Consider the following 20,984-nt stretch of genomic DNA (forward strand, 5'->3'; position numbering starts at 1 on the left):
TATCTATCTTGTGCTTTTATACTGCTACCCCTTACCATGTTATCTGAGTAAAATGAAATAAAACCACATAAAATCAGTAGAAAGTACCCAGTGGGCTTCATGGAGTCTCTGGTTCTTCTCCTTTTTGGGGGAATCAAAACTTTGCTTGGGGTATGATGGCTTTGCGGTTTCTGTTTGTTGGTGTGACAGAGTGGGATATGACAGCATCAGATCATGAGCAGGGCTTTTTACTAGCTGGGTAAATATTGGCATGGTGACTGCAGAAGTCTGGGCTTGCTCAATAGCATCCTATCACTCTTTGTTCATGGCAGCTCTTCTACCTGAGACAGGTGCATGTTACTTTGCTGGAGGACTATCACTCAGAGATATCAAGTCTGAAGTCTGGGGCCTTTGATTTTTGTTCCTTGCTGCATAGAATAAGTTTTTTGCTGTATAAGGAGTCTGCAAGTGATGGTGTGGGGGAGCATGACTGGTGGGTCTGGAAGTCTTAATTTTAGTACACGACATACAGACAGGGGACCTATTTAAGTGCAGAGTTCTACCCTGTGTCAGGTGCCAGTCATAATCACATGTAAGAAGGACTTGCAGCAGTACTATCTATCTAAGGATTCCACACTGTAACTCATTACCAAGCTATCTGAGCACCTTCCACATAAAATCAGTAGCCATATCAAAGCCCCTAGTGACCCTGAGGAGCCAGAGGCATTTTGTTCTTCCCTTCAGGATAAAAAATATGATTGTGATATCAGTGCAGTTGTTTGGTTCTTGCTTCTTTCTCAGATTTTTTTTATTATTATTTTATCTTCTGGCAGAGACAATAACAGGTAGTTCACGTGTAGAGCTGGATGGAAATTTTCCAGTGAAACAGAGTTTTGTCCAAAAATGCGAATTCATAGAACTCAAAAAGTCTGAACTCACAAACTTTTGAGTTCCATGAACTTTCAGTGAAGCAAAAGCAGGTTGGTAACCAAGCCCTACCTGCCTGCCCAACTGGGGAGCCTGGTCTCTTAGGATTCATGGCTCCAGGACAGCCCTGCCATGCCAGGGCTTTCAACCTCCCTACCACAGAGCAGGGAGACTGAAAGCCCTGGGATTCCAATCTCTAATTGTAGCTCAGAAGCAGGGAGCCTGGGAATTCATCTCGAGCCAGGGCTCTCAGGACTTCTGGGCCCCTCACTCAGGCTTTCTGTAATAACTATAATCTTTAGAACAAAGAGAGGGCAAAAGTGAATAAAGATGTGGAGAGGAAGGGTGGGGAGGGGGAGAAATCAGCCTAGGAAGGGAGGGAGACCTGGTCCAACAGAATTGTGGCCCCATCACCTAATGTGCTCTGTTAACTGTTCTGTTTCCTCCTCCATCTGATTTACCAATCTACTGAAAGTACTGTTTGCTCCTTCTCCCTCCTGTGCACTCACTTCTCCTGTTCTAACAGGCATCAGTCTTGGTCTTGGTTTAGGTTTTATCAGAACCTGGCTCCCATCGTACATTGGTGGTTGCAATGTGGTGCAATGCAGTGGTCCCTGTGCAGTGTACTTAACACAGAGACACTCAGTTCATACTTGTATGCTGGCTGGAAGCATCCAGCCAGAGACGTACAGCAGCAGAGTATTTTAAGGCACTCAGAGTTACAGGACAAGCTGTGACACAATCTTTCAGTGGTCCGGGTCGCTCCCCAAAATGTGACAATCACCTTTGTCCTGTTGGCTGTAACCATTATCGAAACAAATCTGTAGAAGAGAAAGAGATTGGTAAAACAACACTCATGACAGGCAAATGCTAGGCCAAGGTCTTGGCATAAGTATTATCCCATCCAAACTCATTTACTATCCACAATTTAAACTATTAAATTAACCAACAAAACCCTTATTTTTACCATTCAACAATTCTCCATCTTTATATTTCAGTATGATAATTCAGCATGCATGTATCATTTATACCATCCTAATTTGTTCATTAACCTTTAAATGTTATTTGAATAAGAGAGTTATAGGGACAATGATCTTTAATGTCAATATTTTTTATCTTCTCCAAAAATGGGTTTTTGGAGGACTTTTGCTCAAAGTTCTAACATCAGGCTTGTCAATTATGAAAAGGCCTTCTCAGTAATTTTGCCCATTGAAAGATCACTCCTCAAGACGCAGACACTACTTACCTATCTACATTAGGGATTTATACTGCCAACATCACCACACTATCTGACCATATCACACATAAATTCAGTAGCTGTAGTTAAATACCAAGTGGAGTTCATAAAGTATCTGCCTCTCCTTCTACTTTGGGATAAAAAAATCTGTTTGGGATTTTAGGCCTTGCTGGAGCTCTAGGCATAACTAGCAGTGTGAACCAAAGGCTGTGAACCAAAGTAGGCTTGGCCTTGGCAGAATAGTAGCTCACCTGGTGTCAGCTAACCAAGTAAGCACATTTCTGACCAGAGAGAATGGTACAAAAATACACAGATCTCTCAAGTAACTATGTAAATGTATCCCTAAGAGATGGTGGAAGAACACACCGACCCCTTGTAAAGATAAAGAGGGAATGACAGGATAATGGATAAGGATATTGTGTTCAGACTAGCAGATACAAGGATTAGGTTGGTAACTAACAGCATCTGGAGTGTAATAAATAACAATGTATAAAAGGAGAAATCAGGAGAGACATCTCCATTCTGCTCTAGGCTAGGGGACAGGATCCTGGTGTCTTGACTGAACCAGTACCATTGTCACAGGCATACATGTTTTGTGTACCTGTAGCTCCTATGGGCACTAATACCGTGCCTGGTCGAACACCTTCACCACTGAACTGAGCCTGTGGTTTTCCTTATGAATAACTTCAAGGTCTGCCGAATCATCACGCTAGACTCTCTGCTGGTGCACCTAACACAGGAGCTCCAAGAGAAGCAACACCAGCAGCATTAACACTCTGCAACACTTACAACATTGGTGACCCCCACCACTGATTTGGTAAGCGGCGAGCTGTCCACTTTATGGCACACAACCTAAGATGGCAGAAAACTCTGAGTGAGGGAATTCTCTCATGTCACACCCTCCTCTCCCCCAGAAATCCTCACAGAGTTTGATATGGTTTGGATGCAGTAAGTAATGTGTAAGGGCCGTCCATGTGAGGTCAAAAAAGAAAGTGGGGATACATGGACAGGAATCTGTAAGACTAGGGCAGAGACTGTAGCTTTGAAGAATAATGAGAGTAAGAAATGTAAAATATTCCAAACTATGGATATGGCCATTAAATGGCTATGACAACATGCCATAAAATTGTCAGGGCAAGTAGCAAAAAAAATAGAAGAAGCAACAGAAGCAATAGAGCACTTGAAAGCACAAGCTCTGCTGGTAGGGCAGCAAGCAGTCCAGAGACATGATATGTTGCAGCAAGCACAGGGGCAGAATAGAATATTGTTGAGAATCTGCAAAAAAGAGAAGTGCCATCCCCTGTTATAAAACTTGGTGTGTACAACAGGCTTCAGGTATTTATATAGTGCCTGAGGGATGGGGACAGAAATGGAAAAAGGTGGCCCTAGCAAAATTAAAAGATGGAACATGGGATGACTGGAATGGGTGTTGGAAAGGGGACACTGGGAGTGACCCCGACCAAGACTCACCAAGCAGTCCGTGCTCAGGAGCCACCACATTGTACGGTGAGAGCCAGGTTCTGATAAAACCTAAACCAAGACCTAGACTGGGGCCTGTTAGAACAGGAGAAGTGAGTGCACAGGAGGGAGAAGGAGCAAACAATACTTTCAGTAGATTGGTAAATCAGATGGAGGAGGAAGCAGAACAGTTAACAGAGCACGTTAGGTGACGGCGCCGCAACTTTCTTGGACCAGGTCTCCCTCCCTTCCTAGGCTGATTTCTCCCCTCCCCACCCTTCCCCTCCACATCTCTATTCACTTTTGCCCTCTCTTTGTTCTAAAGATTATAGTTATTACAGAAACCTCCATCACAGAAAGAAATGGAGCAACTGAAAAAAAAAACAACCAAAGAAATAGTCAAAATACTTAACGTGGTAATGTTACTTTAAATAAGCCCAGTACATTAATTATTTTAGCCCTTCAGGAATGCAACAGCTGGAAATACTCTTAACTTTCTCTGAGATGTGGTTTCCAAGCAACAGAAAGGCTAGCTCTGCTTCTAATCCTAGCCACTGACTAATATTTGAAACATGGATTTTTCATATAGTAGAGTTTTTAAAATAAAAGTGATATGAAGTAATGGAAACTGCCTCAATTAATTACGTGAATACCAAAAAAGTGGGCAAATAACTTTATAGGAATTTTTATCAATTCTTATTAAAAGTTTTAAATAAAAAGCTAATAACTTGCTTATTTAAATGTTCAACTCTTTCATTTACCAGTCTGTTGTCTAAAGTGCATTGCCTTAATGACTTTAAGCTCTTAATGCCTTATCTTTTAAAGTTATAAATACAATTCTGGCACTATTCATCTTTAATTGTAAGCTTGTCGTGTATGTTAACCTGTGCTGTCGTATGTGTCATATAACTACTTTTTTTTGTTTGTTTTTATTTTGTCGCAACAAAAGCCAATTTTATACTTTTCAAAATAAAAGTGGTGCCACACTATTTTAATATTATGTTTGGTTATAACCATCATAATACCAATTAATTTATTTTTTTGCAAAGTTCAAAAAGGCCTCAGTTATAAATATGTGTACATATATTTCTGCCTCAACAACTAATGCAACTGCAAACAAAAAGGATTATCATTTATTAATCATGGTGGGGGGGTTATTTAAAGAAAAAAATTATAGGGGAAAAACCTCCACATTAATGCAAAGGGATATGAGAGTTTTTGTTTGCTTGATTTTCTGACTGGTGGGTCTTGCTCACGTGCTTGGGATCTAACTGGTCACCAGATTCAAGGTGGGACTAAATTTTCCCCCAGGTCATATTGGCAGGTACGCTGGGGATTTTTCACCTTCCTCTGTAGCATGAAGCACAGTTCTCCTGCTGGGATCATCTGGGCACATCTCACCTAATCAATTCTCTGCCACTCCAAGGATTTCAGGATCTGCTGTTCTCTGCCAGTGGTTCACAACAGTGTAGTCTCCTGTCGACTGAAATCCTGAGTTTCACTAAAGTCATTGGGCTCATATAGGGTCTGTGATATACAAAAAGTTGGATTGGATGATGTAATGGTGCCTTCTGGCCCTAAACACTATAAAACTATGAAGCATTCCTTTAAATTGCCCACAAAAACCTTTCTTAGAAAATATATCTATTTGACTTGCAAAGCCAAGGACTTGAAAGTTGGAAAATGCCTGATTTGGTTTTGCCTGTATCCATACTGTGCACTGAGTGAGGCAAAGCTCCCGGTGAATTGTCCTTTCAGGAAATAGGCACAATTGCTCAAGTATAATTGAAGGTGCAATTTGCAACTGGCAATAAGTTGTAGTTGACTCTCCAGGGTTGTGTTGTCTCTGCAGAACTAAGGGGAGTAAATTCACTAGTTGTGAATGACAATGAGTATACACTTTGGGCCAGATTTTACCACCTTTCCTCACGTTGAGTAGATGTTACTCCAGGAAGCTCTATGGATTTCAATGGGACCACTGCAGGGAAAAGGAAATACTCAATATGGATAAGGGTGTCAGACTCTGTTGGTGAGTATATAAGAAGGGCTACATTTTCACAGGATTAGTTTTTAGAGCAGGAGTGTCCTCTGTACACTATTCACGCTCAGCGCTCAGTCAGGAGAACCGAGAGTATCTGAAAAGCAGTCGCATCTATGGCTGGTTAAACATTTTCCATCAAAATATTTTTGTTGGAAAACTGAGCTTTTCACTAAATGAAAAATATTGGCCAAAAGTGCCTGATTTTCTTCATTGGAAAACTGAAATATGAAAACTGAAAATGTTCATATAAAAATAGTTTTGAGGTTTTCAGTTTTTCTCTGAAAAGCCTAAATTCTCCATAGGAGAAAATATTTCCAGGACTATTTCTGAATAGCACCAGGAGAAAGATAAAGGAGAGGAAACTCGTATGTGCTGACACATGGAGAGCAACATGAGCTATGATACATCCTAACTCTACCTACCAGTCTAGGCTGAGCCTTTTAAAGCTCTCAAAGGGATTTATAAGCTGCAGGCCCTCTCTTGGAGTTAGGCGCCTAAAATATTTTTTTGCAGGAAGCCAGGGCAGAGGGGAGAAGGAGAGGGCCTCCCTCATAACTTATAGCTCAGTGGTTAGGGCATTCTCCTAGGATAAGAGAGACAATTCTCACCTCTGTCTAAAGAGATCTCACTTCTTAGGTAACTGCCCTAACCACTGGGGTACTCTGCAGTAGGTCCTTTGCCATCTGTCCTGTAGAAGCTGTTCCACTGTGTCTAACTATTCATGAATCATTGGAGCAGGGGGGACTAGATTCTGGGTCTCCCACATCCTGGCTAAGTGCTCTAATCACCAAGCTAAAACATCTCTCAGTTTTATGCTCAGTCCAGTGACTAAGTATTCATGCAGTGGAACAGCTTCAACAGCTTAAATGGTCAGGATTAGAGTGACCGAAGGAATGACCCTGATTCTCCTCTTCATAATATCTCCTGAGGTGAACGTCACTTCTATTGACCAGGAGTGGTGTGTGCGCCTCATTGCTGACCATCAAAGCGCTAGGGGGATGTGTTGTCACACCAGTGTCCATTGGCACAGCTCTTTTATAGACAATGGAACTGCGAGAGTTTACACCATCTGAGGATCTGGGCCAAGATGTCACTTGATCAAATGCATTAAAAAAATTGAACAAATTCGAGCCCAAGCCCAACAGACCTAGCAAAAGAGGTGCCCCCATTCTGTCAGACAATAGACTAAAAATTTTGCCATGAAACTAAAATTCTAAAACAACATGGTGTATGTTCTGTGCACACATTTACTGCAATTTGTGCTCAGCTGGCAGCAATACAGCACAATTAATATGGTGCTAGAACAGGAGGTCTGTGTTCTGGTCCCATTGACCTTGAGTATGTTCCTTCAGGGCCTAAGGCAGGTTTGTACATCAACACCTTGTGCATCTAACTCCCTTAGACACCCTTCAACATCCCAGCCTACAATGATAACAAGTACAGCCAGGCAACAGTGGCTAGGGAGGTGATCAAGACACTAGGTTATCTCAATTCTCTGTGCCTCAGTTTCTCCAGGCATAACAAGGGGCTTAATCACTGAGCATGGATAATATATTGTTTGTTTGGTTTGGTTTGTTTTATGGAAAATTGAGTTTTCAGCTAAACAAATTTTTTCTCAGAATCTTTTCTTGAAAAAATTGGTTATTCTTGGAAAAATGAACACAAACAAAAAATTGGCTTTCAGCTTAAAATTTGCATTTTTCAGCTGAATTTTTCACTGCCAAAAAGTGAAAAATAAATACATAAATAAAAGTAATATTTTGGAGTTCTGGTGAAAATTCCAATTTTTGCAGAGTATTAAGTTGATACTAAAAGTCTAATAGAGTTCAAATTGTAATTTCACATTTATGTTCTTAAATATCCCCTGAATATTAGTCCTCAAAATATACTTAATTGAAACAGAAAATTTACTGTGCTGGTCTGTGGAGTTTGTCTCAACTTGTGATTCATTAGATTCTCAACCATCTTGATTGTTTAGTCTATCCACCTGTCATGCACCCATCATTGTATTAGCCCAAAGTCGTTTCTATGTGTTCAGTGTGGTTATGCTGATTTACATGGGCTGGGATCTGGCCCACTCTCTCCAACAGAGCTGTGTCAATTTACACCAACTGGAGAATCTGTGCCATTATCCAGTTTCAATTCCATATTCTGGGCCTGTGAGTCTGCACTGAAGACAAATCACAAGTTCCTAACCTGTCTGCAATTTCTTAGTCCTTTGTCTTTGAGATTAATTAGACGTGTAACTTTTAAGGGTTTCAGAGTGATTTATTCCCACTGGGGACAGAACTTTGAAGGAATTCAGTGTTGCTAAGATTTTCTGTATCTGATCTTCAACTTCTGTTGGGATGAATGACCCAACTTTCCTTTTCTTTCTTTCTTTGTAATTGCATTTTTTTCTTCTCTCAGAAAATGACTCATCAAATGGCAGGTGCAATGCTGCATGACATTTTAAAAATGTATTGGGTAGTAGGTATGTCAGAGAGACTAAAAAGATTTGAAGGGCCAGATACCCATCTGGTGTATATTGGCCGTAATTTTACTGAAATCAGTGGGAGTTGATCTCTGGTTGGTGTAAATTGGCATAGTGCTGAAGAGCTATGACATTTTGCATGCATTGTTTATCTGTGCATTGATGCTTAATTTTGTGTTTGTTCTGTAGCTGAGATTCTCATTGCTTACCACCACCCTCCCAGACTCTCTACTGATTCAAGCTGGAGTCATTGTGTTGGTTACACTCAGGGCAGACCTCTGCTTTCACAGCTATTGGCTCAGACTCTTTGCAGACTCAGGCAGGCATTGTTACATTGGTTGATTCAGGGCAACTCCCCCCTCTCAAAGTGATTGGCCCAGGTTCTCTGCAGACTCAGGCGGACATTGCTTTGTTGGTTACACTTGGCTATTGTCTTAGGCTTGGATTACACTTTCAAGCTTTTCTTGCCAACCACTAGGACTAGAAAATTACTATTGCTTAGAAAATAAAAGCGGAGATTCTGCTGCAATGCCATGACTCCTAGAGCTGGGCCTTGGAGATTGGCCTATAGTGTTTAAGCCTTAATCCATCCCCAAATGCTTTCCTAATATAACCTTTCCATACCCACAATTGTTGTAGTTTATGCAGGCATATTATGTGAACTTGAATGGGCAAGGGGCATGGTCCGCATAACTGTGCCTGGATGTTGAGGCAGTTGGTGTGATGATGAATGAGAGGAAAAGTGTTCACAAGATAATCTCTCTACTGACGTGGCCCATGAGCTGAAAAAATATTGTGATGCACACTTCCCAAAGTCTTCAGCTGGTATTTTCAAAGGGTCCTCATTTTCAGAACTGCCCAGCTACTGTGGACGGTCAGATATCCAGTGAATGGAATAAACTTTAACTTGTACCCAGGTGGGAGCAAATTGATCTGTGTGGACTAGAGGTAAGAGGGTCCCTATCTCAGCTGAGATAGGAGCAGCCCTACACTTTCAACCCCGCAAACTCCTGCTTTTGAAAATCCTACAAGATGCCTACATATCTTTAAAAATCTGGCCCTTCGGTGTTCTAAAATCACCGGCATTCACAAAGCCTGAGTAAGGGGCTCTGAAGTACTGAGAGCTCTGGCTAGAGATGGGTTCCCAGGCTCCCTGCTTCTGTGCCACAGTTAGAGATGGGAATCCCATGGCTGTCAGTCTCCCAGCTCTGAAGGGAAGAACAAAATGTCTCTGGCTCCTCAGGGTCTACTAGGAGCTTTGATATGGCTACTGATTTTATGTGGAAGGGGCTCAGATAGCTTGGTAATGGGTGGCAGTGTGGAATCCTTAGAGAGACAGAACTCCTGCAAGTCCTTCTTACATGGAATTATGGCTGGCACCTGACACAGGGTAGGACTCTGCACTTAAATAGGTCTCCTATCTCTTTGTCATGTACTAAAATAAAGACTTCCAGACTCACCAGTCATGCTCCCCGCCCCCCCCCACCCAGTCACTTGCAGACTCCTTATACAGCAAAAACATGTTCCATGCAGCAAGGCCTGTAGATGAAAGGCAACAAAAATCAAAGGCCTCAAACTTCAGTCTTGATTTCTCTGAGTGATAGTCCTCCAGCAAAGTAACATGCACCTATCTCAGGAAGGAGAGCTGCCGTGAACAAAGAGTGATAGGCTGCTATTGAGCAAGCCCAGGCTTCTGCAGTCACCATGCCAATATTGACCCAGACAGTAAAAAAACAGAGCTCATGATCCGATTCTGAGATAACCCACTCTGTCACACCAACAAACAGAAACCCCAAAGCCATCATACCCCAAGCAAAGTTTTGACTCCCCCAGAAAGGAGAAGAACCAGAGACTCCATGAAGCCCACTGGGTACTTTCTATTGATTTTATGTGATTTTATTTTATTTTATTCAGATAACATGGTAAGGGGTGGCAGTATAAAAGTATGAAATAGATAGATTTTCATCTTACTTATACTTGTATAATGGAGCTAGTGTGGATTTACCACAACAAATACATTTTGCATGAAAAAAATCAAACATTATATTCTCATGGGGACAATAATGTCATCAGTTGATTGTATTTGTAAAAAAAAAAGCACAGATAAATCCAAGATCATCAGAGAAATTCTGACATATTATTCTTGTTGAATAACCTCCACCCAGTCAGTTTCCTCAGGGAAGCTTTGATTTCTTTGTTCCTTATGCTGTAGATGATCGGATTCATCACTGGTGGCAGCACAGAATAGAGAACAGCCACCATGAGATCCAGACCTGACGGAGAGCTGGAGATGGGTTTCATGTAGGCAAAGACACCAGTGGAAAGAAACATGGAAATTACAATGAAGTGAGGAAGGCAAGTGGAGAAGGCTTTATGTCGGCCCTGTTTAGAGGGGATTCTCAACACTGTGATCAAGATCTGAACATAAGTCACAATTATAAAAAGAAAGAAACTTAGGTTTAAACACGCACCAAATATAATAACCCAAACTTCATTGAGGTACGAGTTAGAGCAGGCGAGCTTGAGTAGCTGGGGGATTTCAGAGAAGAACTGATCCACCATGTTGCCTCCACAGAAGGTTATTGAAAACGTGTTCCCAGTGTGCAATGAAGAATAGAGAGTTACACTGATCCAAGCGCTAGTTGCCATTTGGAAACAAGCTTTCCTGTTCATTATAATCTTATAGTGCAGTGGTTTGCAGATGGCGACGTATCGATCATACGCCATGATGGTGAGTAAGGCGAAATCGGCTTCAGCAAAGAAGACGAGGAAAAAGACTTGGGTCTCACATCCAGAATAGGAAATGGACCTGGTGTTCATAAGGGAATTGGCCATGGATTTGGGAATGGTGACAGAGATGGCACCGAGGTCTAGGATGGACAAACTCATCAGTAAGAAGAACATGGGGGTGTGAAGGTGGTGATCAAGAGCTATGGCTGTGATGATAAGAAGATTCCCTGTCAGGGCTGCCAGATAAAGCACTAGAAACGCCACAAAGTGTAAAATCTGCAGCTCCCGAACATCAGAGAATCCCAGGAGAAGGAACTCAGTTATGTTGGTTTGGTTGGACATTTTCTTTCTTAGTCCATCGCGCAATGGCTGTGGAGGGAAGGACAAGAGCAGGGGTCAGGGTTATAGTGAGAGAGGGAATGACTCTGATTCCCCTCTCCATAATATCTCCTGAGGTGCACAACACTTGTCACTTACATTGACTGGAGAAGTGAGGGCTCCTCACCACTCACAACAAGAGCACTACTCTGGTGCATTATCACAAGAGTGTAAATGAGTGTCGCTCCCTTAAAGTCACTGGAACTAGGTCAGTTTACACCATCTGAGGATCTGACCCAAAATGTGGCTTAATCAAATGCAGTATGAACGATGGAACAAAGTACAACCCAAATCCAATAATTTTAGCCAAAATTATCCCCCTATTTCTGCAGACAGCAGGCTCGCAACTTGGCCAATTAAACTAAAATGCCAGCATAGTCTGATTCCCATTATCTGAAAAATACAGGATAGAATCACCCAGCTTCCTGCATGGCAACTTTTCTGTGATGATTCCACCCCTACATCCCACATACAGCCTGATGCCTACTTACACGTTGATTTATGGCACCAGATCCCAGCTGCAGTCCCATTGCTGGGTGCTAACGGACTAGTACCATTGCTTAATTACTATTAGGTTGTATGATTTCCCTCTGTGACTTTATTTCAATTTCTGTGTGGGTCAGTGAATGTCAGGAGACTTCAGTTCTAGTCTTTCCTCTGTCACTTTTGTGACCTTGGAGAAGTCATTGTTGCCTCTCTTTCCTCCCCCTCTTTGTCTGTCTTGTGTACACTTTTGGGGGATGGATTGTATCTTACCATGTGCAGGTTCTATGAACCTGTTGACAGTATTTTTGTTTAGCAGGCCGCAGTGTGAGACAGAGGCTATGATGGTAGAAGAGGAGAGCTGGGTTCTAGTTCCATCAACCTCCTGCATGTCCTTGGGTAGGGTCAGGAAAGACAGGCTTTGTCTGAGAGCTTCGATTCTCTGGACTTCAGTTAGTATGTTTAAAACACATTCTCTGGTATACCAACTTTGCTAGTTACTCAGTTTTACGATCTGGTAGCTACCTGTTTGGAACAGACATAAACACAGTTGCAATAGAGGAAATGGGGTTGGAAATTGTGGTGTTGTTGGACAATATTCATGTTCCCGATCCTGGCTTAAAGCTAAGTTTCCAGTTAGGAGTTGTCAGACCATTTCTACTTTAGTTCAAAGGAAATTCAGTTTCAGGACCACCCAGAGGATTGAGGGGGCCTGGAGCAAAGCAATTTTGGAGGCCCCTTCCATAAAAAAAGTTGCAATACTATAGAATACTATATTCTCAGAAGGGCCCCTGTTGGGCCCAAGGTCTCGGGCAAATTGCCCCATTCCCCCCCACCCCCCGGCAGCCCTGTTCAGTTTTCAGTTGAATACATTTTCATGAAAAGACTCTGATAGCCATAAAAATGAAAACTTTTTTTTATTATGACTGAAATTTTTCAGTTACCAACAGTTTTAGGCTGACCTCAGTGAAACGTCAATTTTTTCTGGTGAGCAAAAAAATCTGATCATCTCTAGATGTCTGCATAATTTGATAGCAAAAGTCTTAAAGAGTTCTAATTGCAATTGATATTTCTGATATTAAATTTGCCCCATATATTAATACTCTAACATATTTAATTGATATAGAAAACTTACTTTGTTGGTCTTTATTCCAATTTGTGATGCATTTGATCCTGCAGTGTTAGGAATCATTGGTCATTATCTAATCTAATCTAATCTATCTATCTATCTGTGCACTCACTGCCAGGATTGTTTGGTTATCCCTCTCTCTCATGCCCCTATCACTGTATTATCCAGCAGCTGTTGTTGCATCCCTTCGCTGGATGTCCTGAGTTGCGGGGGTCTCTCTGCAGTTCCTAGCACAGACGGGTTCTTCCCTCCTAGGGCAAACTTGGCTGAGAGGCGATGGACTAAATGGGATCAGGGACTGAAAGACACTCCCAGCTCTAGAGATGATCCTGGCTTGTGCCGGCTTCAGATGAGGTCACAGCCGAGGATGTCCGTGCTCTAGGGCTAAATAGATGAATCTGGTTTATAGGTCTGTTAGCCCAGTTCTGCTCTCACCTCAGCAGCAAACCAGCCAGACAACCCGCCCTAGTTGACCCTAACCCCTCAGACGGGAAACAGCACCTGCCCTGGATCTCACACGATGGCAGCATCTCTTGAAAGACCGTTTAGCTAAAAACAAGGCAGGGCTGGATGGCAAAGGGGGTCCCTACAGTATGACAAAATAGAACATATTTGTAGCACAGACATGGGATCTACAATAACTAAGAGCCTGGTGGCACCAGAGCCTCAGTGGGCCTGGAATAGACTGTTCCTTCATTAACTCCACATAGTGACCTCTAGGGGAGCAGAGATGTTTTTCTCCTGCATTGGACCAGCAGCACTCGGGATGCAGCCACCAGAGGAACCCACAGCTCAGGCGCCCTGACTGATACTAACACTAAAACTAAGGTCCTGAGCTGGTGTAAATTGATCCACTTTCACAGGCTTCAGAGTAGTGAGGGCTAGTTACACCTTTTGGGGATCTGACCTCCATGGAGCTTCCATGGAGCTACATCCATTTACACCAGTTGGGGATCTGGCCCATGACGCAGTTTCCAATCCATTTTCTTTGCCTGTGAACCCAACCAAAGAAGAGTAAAATGTTTGTAACCAACCTGCTCTTTTCTAGTGCTTCATCCATTGGAATTAGTCACAAGTATAACTTGTAAGAGTGACAGAGAAATTCATTCCCACTGAGGACAGAACTTTGGAAGAATTCCATGTTGTGCACATTTTCTGCATCAGAGCTTCAACTTTTATTGGGATTAATAGCCCAAGTTTCTTTCTTTCTTTCTTTCTTAGTAGTTACATTTTTTTCCTTTCTCCAGACAACATTAAAATAAAAGACTCCTTTGGCTGCGGATGCCCTGTTTAAAAATGTGTAATTTACACTAGACATTCATTTGAGAGAAATTGATGAAATACAAAGAGCCAGAGGGTATAAATCAGCCCTAGATCTATGGTATCAATGGTTCCGACCCCCAGCTAGTTCAAACCAGGGTAGCTCCACTGGAGTGAATGGGTCAGAGCCCCAGTTTTTGAAAATCACCTCTAGCTGCCTTGGAGTCAAAGGGTCCAGATCTCTAAACAGCTGTTGTATAAATCAGCCCCAGACTCACTGAAGTCGATTAGACCAGTTCCTCAGTGACTGTAAATTGGCATAGTGCTATGGAACCAGGCCAGGTGACATGAGCTGAATATCTGTGCCCTGATGTCCAGCTTTTTGTTCTTCCTGTATCTGAGATTCTCATTGATGGACATCATAATTCCATTTCAATGCTCATGGAATACCAATAGTAGGATTAATAGAAACCTGCAAGATGGGTACCCAACTGGTAAATGAACTAATGAACAGTATTACCATCACAGCAACACCCCTATATTTAAATTTGCACCATGACTTCTGTTTAAATGTCCTTCTTTCTTAAAATAAAATAAAATAAAATAAAGACCTGCTAACTGAGATTCTTTTGAAATTTAATGTGCCTTAGGAGGGTGCAGGGTAGGGTTACTGACCTAAATTTGGGGTCATATGAGCTAAGGGTTGTGGAGATATGAGCCCAGTTACAAGGTCCTAGGTTTATTTGTTTTGCTCAAAGCTAGAGATTATACTATTGATGTGATGCAGGTCAAAATGGTCTCAATCTGTCAGATTTTACCCAATGTAGTGCATAGCCCCCACTAAATCTTTGAGGGACCCAAAATGAGAACGGAATTTAAGAAAATTGACATGTTTTATTGTGCCCTTTTGCCAATACAGAGGATTTCCATTCCCATAATTTCATATAGTTTAAAGCTCAGTTTTTGTAAGTGTACTAAAGCTGAATGGTTACTCGGATAGCTTTGAAATGTGGGTGCCTGAGGCAGGCATGGAGTAGCATTAGAGATCCAAATTTGTTGTCATTTGAGACAGAGTTATAAGCCCCTCCATAACTCCCAGTTTCCTTCTGCTGATTTGTATTGTTAAACTGTGAGGTACTAATGACTGGATCAATGGCAGACATCACTGAGATTTATGGCTGTAAATTCATTTTTCAATTAAAAAAACTAACAATAAGTTAAGGACAAGCCCCCACCTTAGGCTTTGTTTACACTGCCACTTTTGTCAGTCAGGGTGTGAAAAAAACTCCCCTGACCGACATAAGTTATACTGACAAAAGTGGTAAAGGTAGTAAGGTCGTAAGCGTAGACACGGCAGTAAAGGTAAAAGCTGTAAGGTCCATAATGTAGACATGGCCTAACCCTGTTTAATTACACTGGGTGAGTAAGAGGGGAAACAGCTCCATTAACTCTACTAGAGTTACTCTTTATTTACACCAGGATGAGGGTGAGAAGAAAGAGTATCATTGAGTCCAGTGGAATTACTCCTGGTTTCCATGGGGGGAGTGTGTCAGCATCAGTTACCAGTGTGTGAACACACAGTGATGCCATTAACTTCTCTCTATTGGACCTGGGGTAAGTCAGCTTGGAAGCCTCAGCCCATGTTGTAGCCCTCTCCCCATTCCTAACTGTACAACGCTGGAATGGGTCACTTCATTTCCTTTCCATCCATAGAAATGTCCTGTGCTTGATGTAGTCACCTCTCCAGGGAATGGGGAAAAAATGAAACAAAAAACTGTGAAGTGAAGAAATTTCCATGGAGAAATTTGCTCTAATGAACACACGGTGCGCACCTCTACGATCAAACCCTGGACCTGCTGAAGTCAGCTGTAGCATTGCTAGTGACTGCAGTGGGATCAGGACTGAGCCTTTCCTACTATGTAAGAGCTGAGGGTTGTGTGGCTGAAAGAAGATGACTATTTCTAGCAGGAAATTGCACATTAATTTGAGATGGGCCCAGCTCAGACATTAGGCTCTTTATTGGGATCCTCACTTATTCAAAGCTCAGGTGAGAGGGCTTAGGATGTGAGGTTCTGGTTCCTGACTAAGGCCCACCCCTGCAGAACCCACCTTTAATTTGACTTGCAACAACTGGCCCCTTTGATGGCTTTTTCTGTCTCCATGGAGAGACCATGTAATGAATGGGACTGGGAGCCCAACCTACCCTTTCCCATTTAAAGACATCTCTTCAGGTCTGGGTTGGTCCATGGTCTCCGCTGAGGCAGCTCACAGGGGGTTAACAGGTTCCAGTTTGGTTGGATGAGATGTTTTGTAGGTGCTTTCATGACATGTCCAGGGAGATGAGGCACAAATCCAATTTTTCACATAGGTCAGAAGGGGAAGACACCGTGGCACTGCTCACTGGATCTGGGTTGAATACGTGACCTAGACATGAAAGCAGTTCCTTCATCTTTTTTCTCCCAAGCCAGCACGTCCCATCCTGCATCGAGATGGCTACAGCATTCATGTGGACATGGGGTGTGAACTGACACCTCCTCTCCTTTCATATATCCAGAGCTGGAAGCTAAGACCAGTGACTGTCCTGCACTCTAAAGATGCTTTATTGGGGAACAGAGAGACAAGGTGGGAGAGGTAATATACTTTATTGACTCAATTTCTATTGGTGAGAGAGACAAGCTTTCGAGCTACACAGAGTTCTTTCTCAGGTGTGGGAAAGGAACTCAGAGTGTCCCAACTAAATACAAAGTAGAACAAATAGTTTGTCATAAGTAGTTTGCACATATTCAAGGGACTATGTAAGGTGAATGGTCCCGTTAACACCCCTGCAGTCATAGAAAAAATAACTGGATAGTGAGTAGAAAATAGCTCAACAGAATGGGCATAATGTATCCTAGGTACAAATTGCTGATTTCCATGGACAGGCACCAGGAATGGGTTTTGCCCTCTGGAGGGATCTGCAACAGACACTGCAGTATCCTGTACAATTACAGCAGAACCAAGGGGGTGTGGGTGCTGCATAATATGGAACAATACAGTGGACATTTGCTGCAGGATGTGAGCTATGACAAGGATTTTCAGAGTGGTTTCAGGGAAACAGGTTCCCAGTGCCCATTGTCTGAACAACGGGAGTTAGATGCTTAACTCTCTTAGATTCCTCAGAATATCCCAGGCTTAATATGCAGGATTTCTGTCATACTCTTATCTCCTATTTTTCTTAACATCACCCTACTTCTAAGTGGTCTGATGAGTAGTGCAAGGGTCAGAAGTCTGACATTTTTCAACAGATCACACAGAAGCACAGGTGGCAGCTGTGTGATCTTCCCCCACTCACCATTCCCTGGAAATGTGCTCCTATCCTGCCCTGGAGTGACCCTTTCTGTAGAAGAAAGCCCATTCCCTCCTCCATATCCCTAAGGTCTTCATAGTAATGGACGGCAAGGGTGCAAATTATTGCCAGTAATGTTGATACTAGTGTGATGGGGAGACGTCCTCTGGGAACTGGACAAAGATCCCTAGTGCATTTCATCCAGGCCATCCTGCAGCCTCCGAGATATCTTGAGGTCCCGCCCCATAACACAGTTCTCAGTGATGTCAGCTGTTACTGAGGGAGCATCGTACATCAGAGACACTGTCCTAAAGCAAGTCTAATGCTTAGACCTGGTTATTTGTGGATTCAGCTCTATTGGTTTGCAGCAAGACTTTCTGTTGAGTCTTAATCAACTCTGTTATCACACAGTGGAGAGAGAGGAAGGGTCAAATGGTGTTCAAGACACTCAGGCAATGCCCACACCATCAGATACCTTCCTCTCCACTTTCTCAACTCTACTGGGCTTTGGAACCCATGTCTCCTGTTTAGCAAGTGCAGTTTAGTTGAGAGTGAGTTCCTCAATCAAGGTATGCCAAGCACAGTTCTGCTGCCCTTGATTCACACAACAAGGATACACAACCCTTTATTACCCCTGCCCCAATAACAAAGTGACTTGTGATCCAACACCAGCCAAAACTCATCATTTGGGCAAAGCATTCCCACCATGCTGTACACTTAGGCAGAGTGGGGGCATGTGACAGTGTTCAGCAGGGTGCAACAATGAGACTGTGGGACTGCTTTGGCTGCAGAACTCATTAGGCCGGGGTGTCTCTCACAATGCTCTGCTAGTGACTAGCAGCAAACCTCTCCAGGTGCCATTACCACTCAGTCCAGCAGCATGTGAAGCCCCAAACTCAGGTAGATTACATGAATGCTTCCAGAGGCACTCGCGAATCACACAAAGAAAGGCACCAGCCAGATCCCCCCAGATCCCAGCCTTGTTCCTCAGGAATATACTGTCTTGGACTGCACAAGATTTTTTCTTGAGCAATGCAAGTTTATTAAATAATTCACAATTTACTTCAAAGGAAAGTAGACATGCACCAGCCTTTGTAACCTGAGCAGATTTACCAAACACTTCAGACTAACTCACCGGTAAGAATAAACATAAAAATACGTTTATTGACTACAGAAGATACAATTTAAGTGATTATAAGTGATAGGCAGAGAGTCAGATAAGTTACCAAAAGAAAATAAAAGCTAAGCACGCAACTCTCAACCTTACTAGACACAGACAACATCTAGTTTAAGCAGTTTTTCTCAACCTACTCAATATTGCAGGTTGGTTACAGTCTTAGATACACAGACCTTTCCCTGTTAGGCCTGGGACCAGTCTCCTCAGCTCCAGCATTCCTGTTGGCCTGCATATCGCAGTCCCTAGGATCTCCATCAGGGCTTTCTTATTCCAGCCCAGCTTCTGTGTAATCTGTGGAAGAGGATTACAAAGGGATTTAAGCACCTAAAGATAGAAACAGGCACCTAGTGAGATTAATCAAAACTCTTAAGTAAGCCAGGTGGCTAAATCCCATGGGCATTCAGTGTGAGTTAGGCACCTAACCTGCTTAGGTACTATTGGAAATCCCACTAGGCATCTATTAGAATAGGTAGGTGCCTAAATCCCTTTATAATCCTGGCCTCATGTCTATCTTCTCAAGTTCTAAAACCTGGGCTTCACTTGAACTTCAGAAACATTAAACATATCATTTGCAAAAGAGCCCATTGGAGCAAACCTTGGGTTTATACAACTGATACACAACAATCTGAAAACCTCTGCAATAGCAGACCATAATGGACTTTATCCAGGGAAATGTAGGTGTTACAGGGTTAGACAGCAGCTGAGCAGTGGTTTTGAGGATGTAAAATTTGGGCTTAGTCACCTAAATGCTTTTGCGGATCTAGCTCTCGGCTTCTGCTCAGAGTTGCTGGATTTGGACAGGTAACTTAGAGGCGAAAGCAGCAACTTTGCGAGCCAGCCTGTCTACAATGTTTGTAGCATCCCCATGGAAATGGAGTGTGAACTGAGACCTCATCGCCTTACAAATGTTCAGGGGGCTAAGGCCAAGGACACTCCTGCTCTCTGAAGTTGCTTTATTGGGGCACAATCTATTCCCAGGTCCTGCACAGCATGGTGCACACAGCACGGTGTGCAAGGAACATAGCATCAGCCCAGGGATTCAGTTACTGAGAGCAACCAAAGCAATCAGATCATCAGACCGAGCAGGGAATCCCCTACGAAACAGGGGCAGCTCTAGGCACCAGCACAGCAAGCACCTGCTTGGGGCAGCCCATTTACAGGGGTGGCATGGGAGCTGAGAACCATCAGGAGTCTCTGGGAGTTGTAGTTCCTTGGTTAGCTCCCTGCCTATAGAGCCAGCCCTGCAGCAGGGAAAGAACTACATTTCCCAGAATTCCCTTGGCACTACCAACCGGAAGGGAAGGAGGGCGGCTTGCTGTGAGTGGAGAGTTGCACTGTGAATGGTAGGGCGACCATATTTTAACATTCAAAAAACAGGACACTCCAGGGGGAGGGAAGCCCCACCCTGCTGCCATCCACTCCCTCTGACTGCCTCCCACAGAAACCCCAACCCATCCACCATCCAACCCCCACCCCCGCTCCCTGTCCCCTGACCACCTGCTCCTGGGACCCCTGCCCCTAACTGCCCCCCAGGACCTCACCCCCTGTCTAAGCGCTGCTGGTCCTTGTCCCCTGATTGCCCCCTCCTGGGACCCCTGCCCCTAAGTGCCCCCCAGAACCCCACCCCCATCTAAGCCTCCCTTCTCTTTGCCCCCAACTGCCCCCTCCTGAGACCCCTTCCAACCCCCCGCAGGACCCCACCCCCTACCAGTCCTCTGATGAACCCCTGGGACTCCCTATCCAACTGCTGCCTGTCCCCTGACTGCCCCCCTGAACCTCTGACCCATCTAACCCCCCTTTCCCCTGCCTCTGACTGCCCCCCAAACCTCCGCCCCATCCAACGCCCCCTTCTCTCTGTCCCTTGACTGCACCCCCGGAACCTCCTACCCCTTCTCCAACCCCCCAATCCCCTTACCGTGGCACTCAGACCAGCGTGACAGCTGCTGCATACATGCTGCCATGGTCCCATGCTCCCCCATGGAGCCCACAGCTCCCTCCCCCCCACACTCACCCAGCACCTGCCTTCCAGATTTGAACACACTTCAAAATTCGGGAGTGCTTAAGCTCAGTTTGGGCAGCTGTTACTTCATTTCTCCCAAATCAAATATACTGATCCACTGTAACTTGCTGTAGAAAAAGTAGGATAAAATTGAGCAAGAAATGCTTCTCAGTGATTATTAGGACTGTAATTGCTATTTTCAACAGCCATTGCCTTTTGTTTGTTTGTTTGTTTGTTTGTTTGTTTGTTTGTTTGTTTAAAAGGAAGACAGTGATATCACATTTGCAAATTCCCTAGAGAAAGAAAGAGTGGAACAAAAGAATAAAAAAGGCACCTCAACTTTTCCTCATTTATGGAGGACAGTCTTATAATATCCATCCAGATATCC

The 20,984-nt window shown here is 43.5% G+C and overlaps 1 protein-coding gene across 1 annotated transcript; it reads right to left on the reverse strand.

Annotated features, from left to right (window-relative positions):
* Positions 1-10,233: 10,233 nt before the first annotated feature.
* Positions 10,234-11,019, reverse strand: LOC115635719 (olfactory receptor 14A16-like). The gene has a single exon (XM_030534867.1). It carries the CDS (start codon positions 11,017-11,019, stop codon positions 10,234-10,236), a length of 786 nt encoding a protein of 261 aa, XP_030390727.1.
* Positions 11,020-20,984: the final 9,965 nt, after the last annotated feature.

This window comes from Gopherus evgoodei, chromosome 15 (assembly GCF_007399415.2).
Source record: "Gopherus evgoodei ecotype Sinaloan lineage chromosome 15, rGopEvg1_v1.p, whole genome shotgun sequence".
Lineage (NCBI taxonomy): Eukaryota > Metazoa > Chordata > Testudines > Testudinidae > Gopherus > Gopherus evgoodei.

Coding starts and splice junctions, on each gene's coding strand:
- LOC115635719 (XM_030534867.1), bottom strand. CDS start 11,019: ATGTTCTTCTTACTGATGAGTTTGTCCATCCTAGACCTCGGTGCCATC.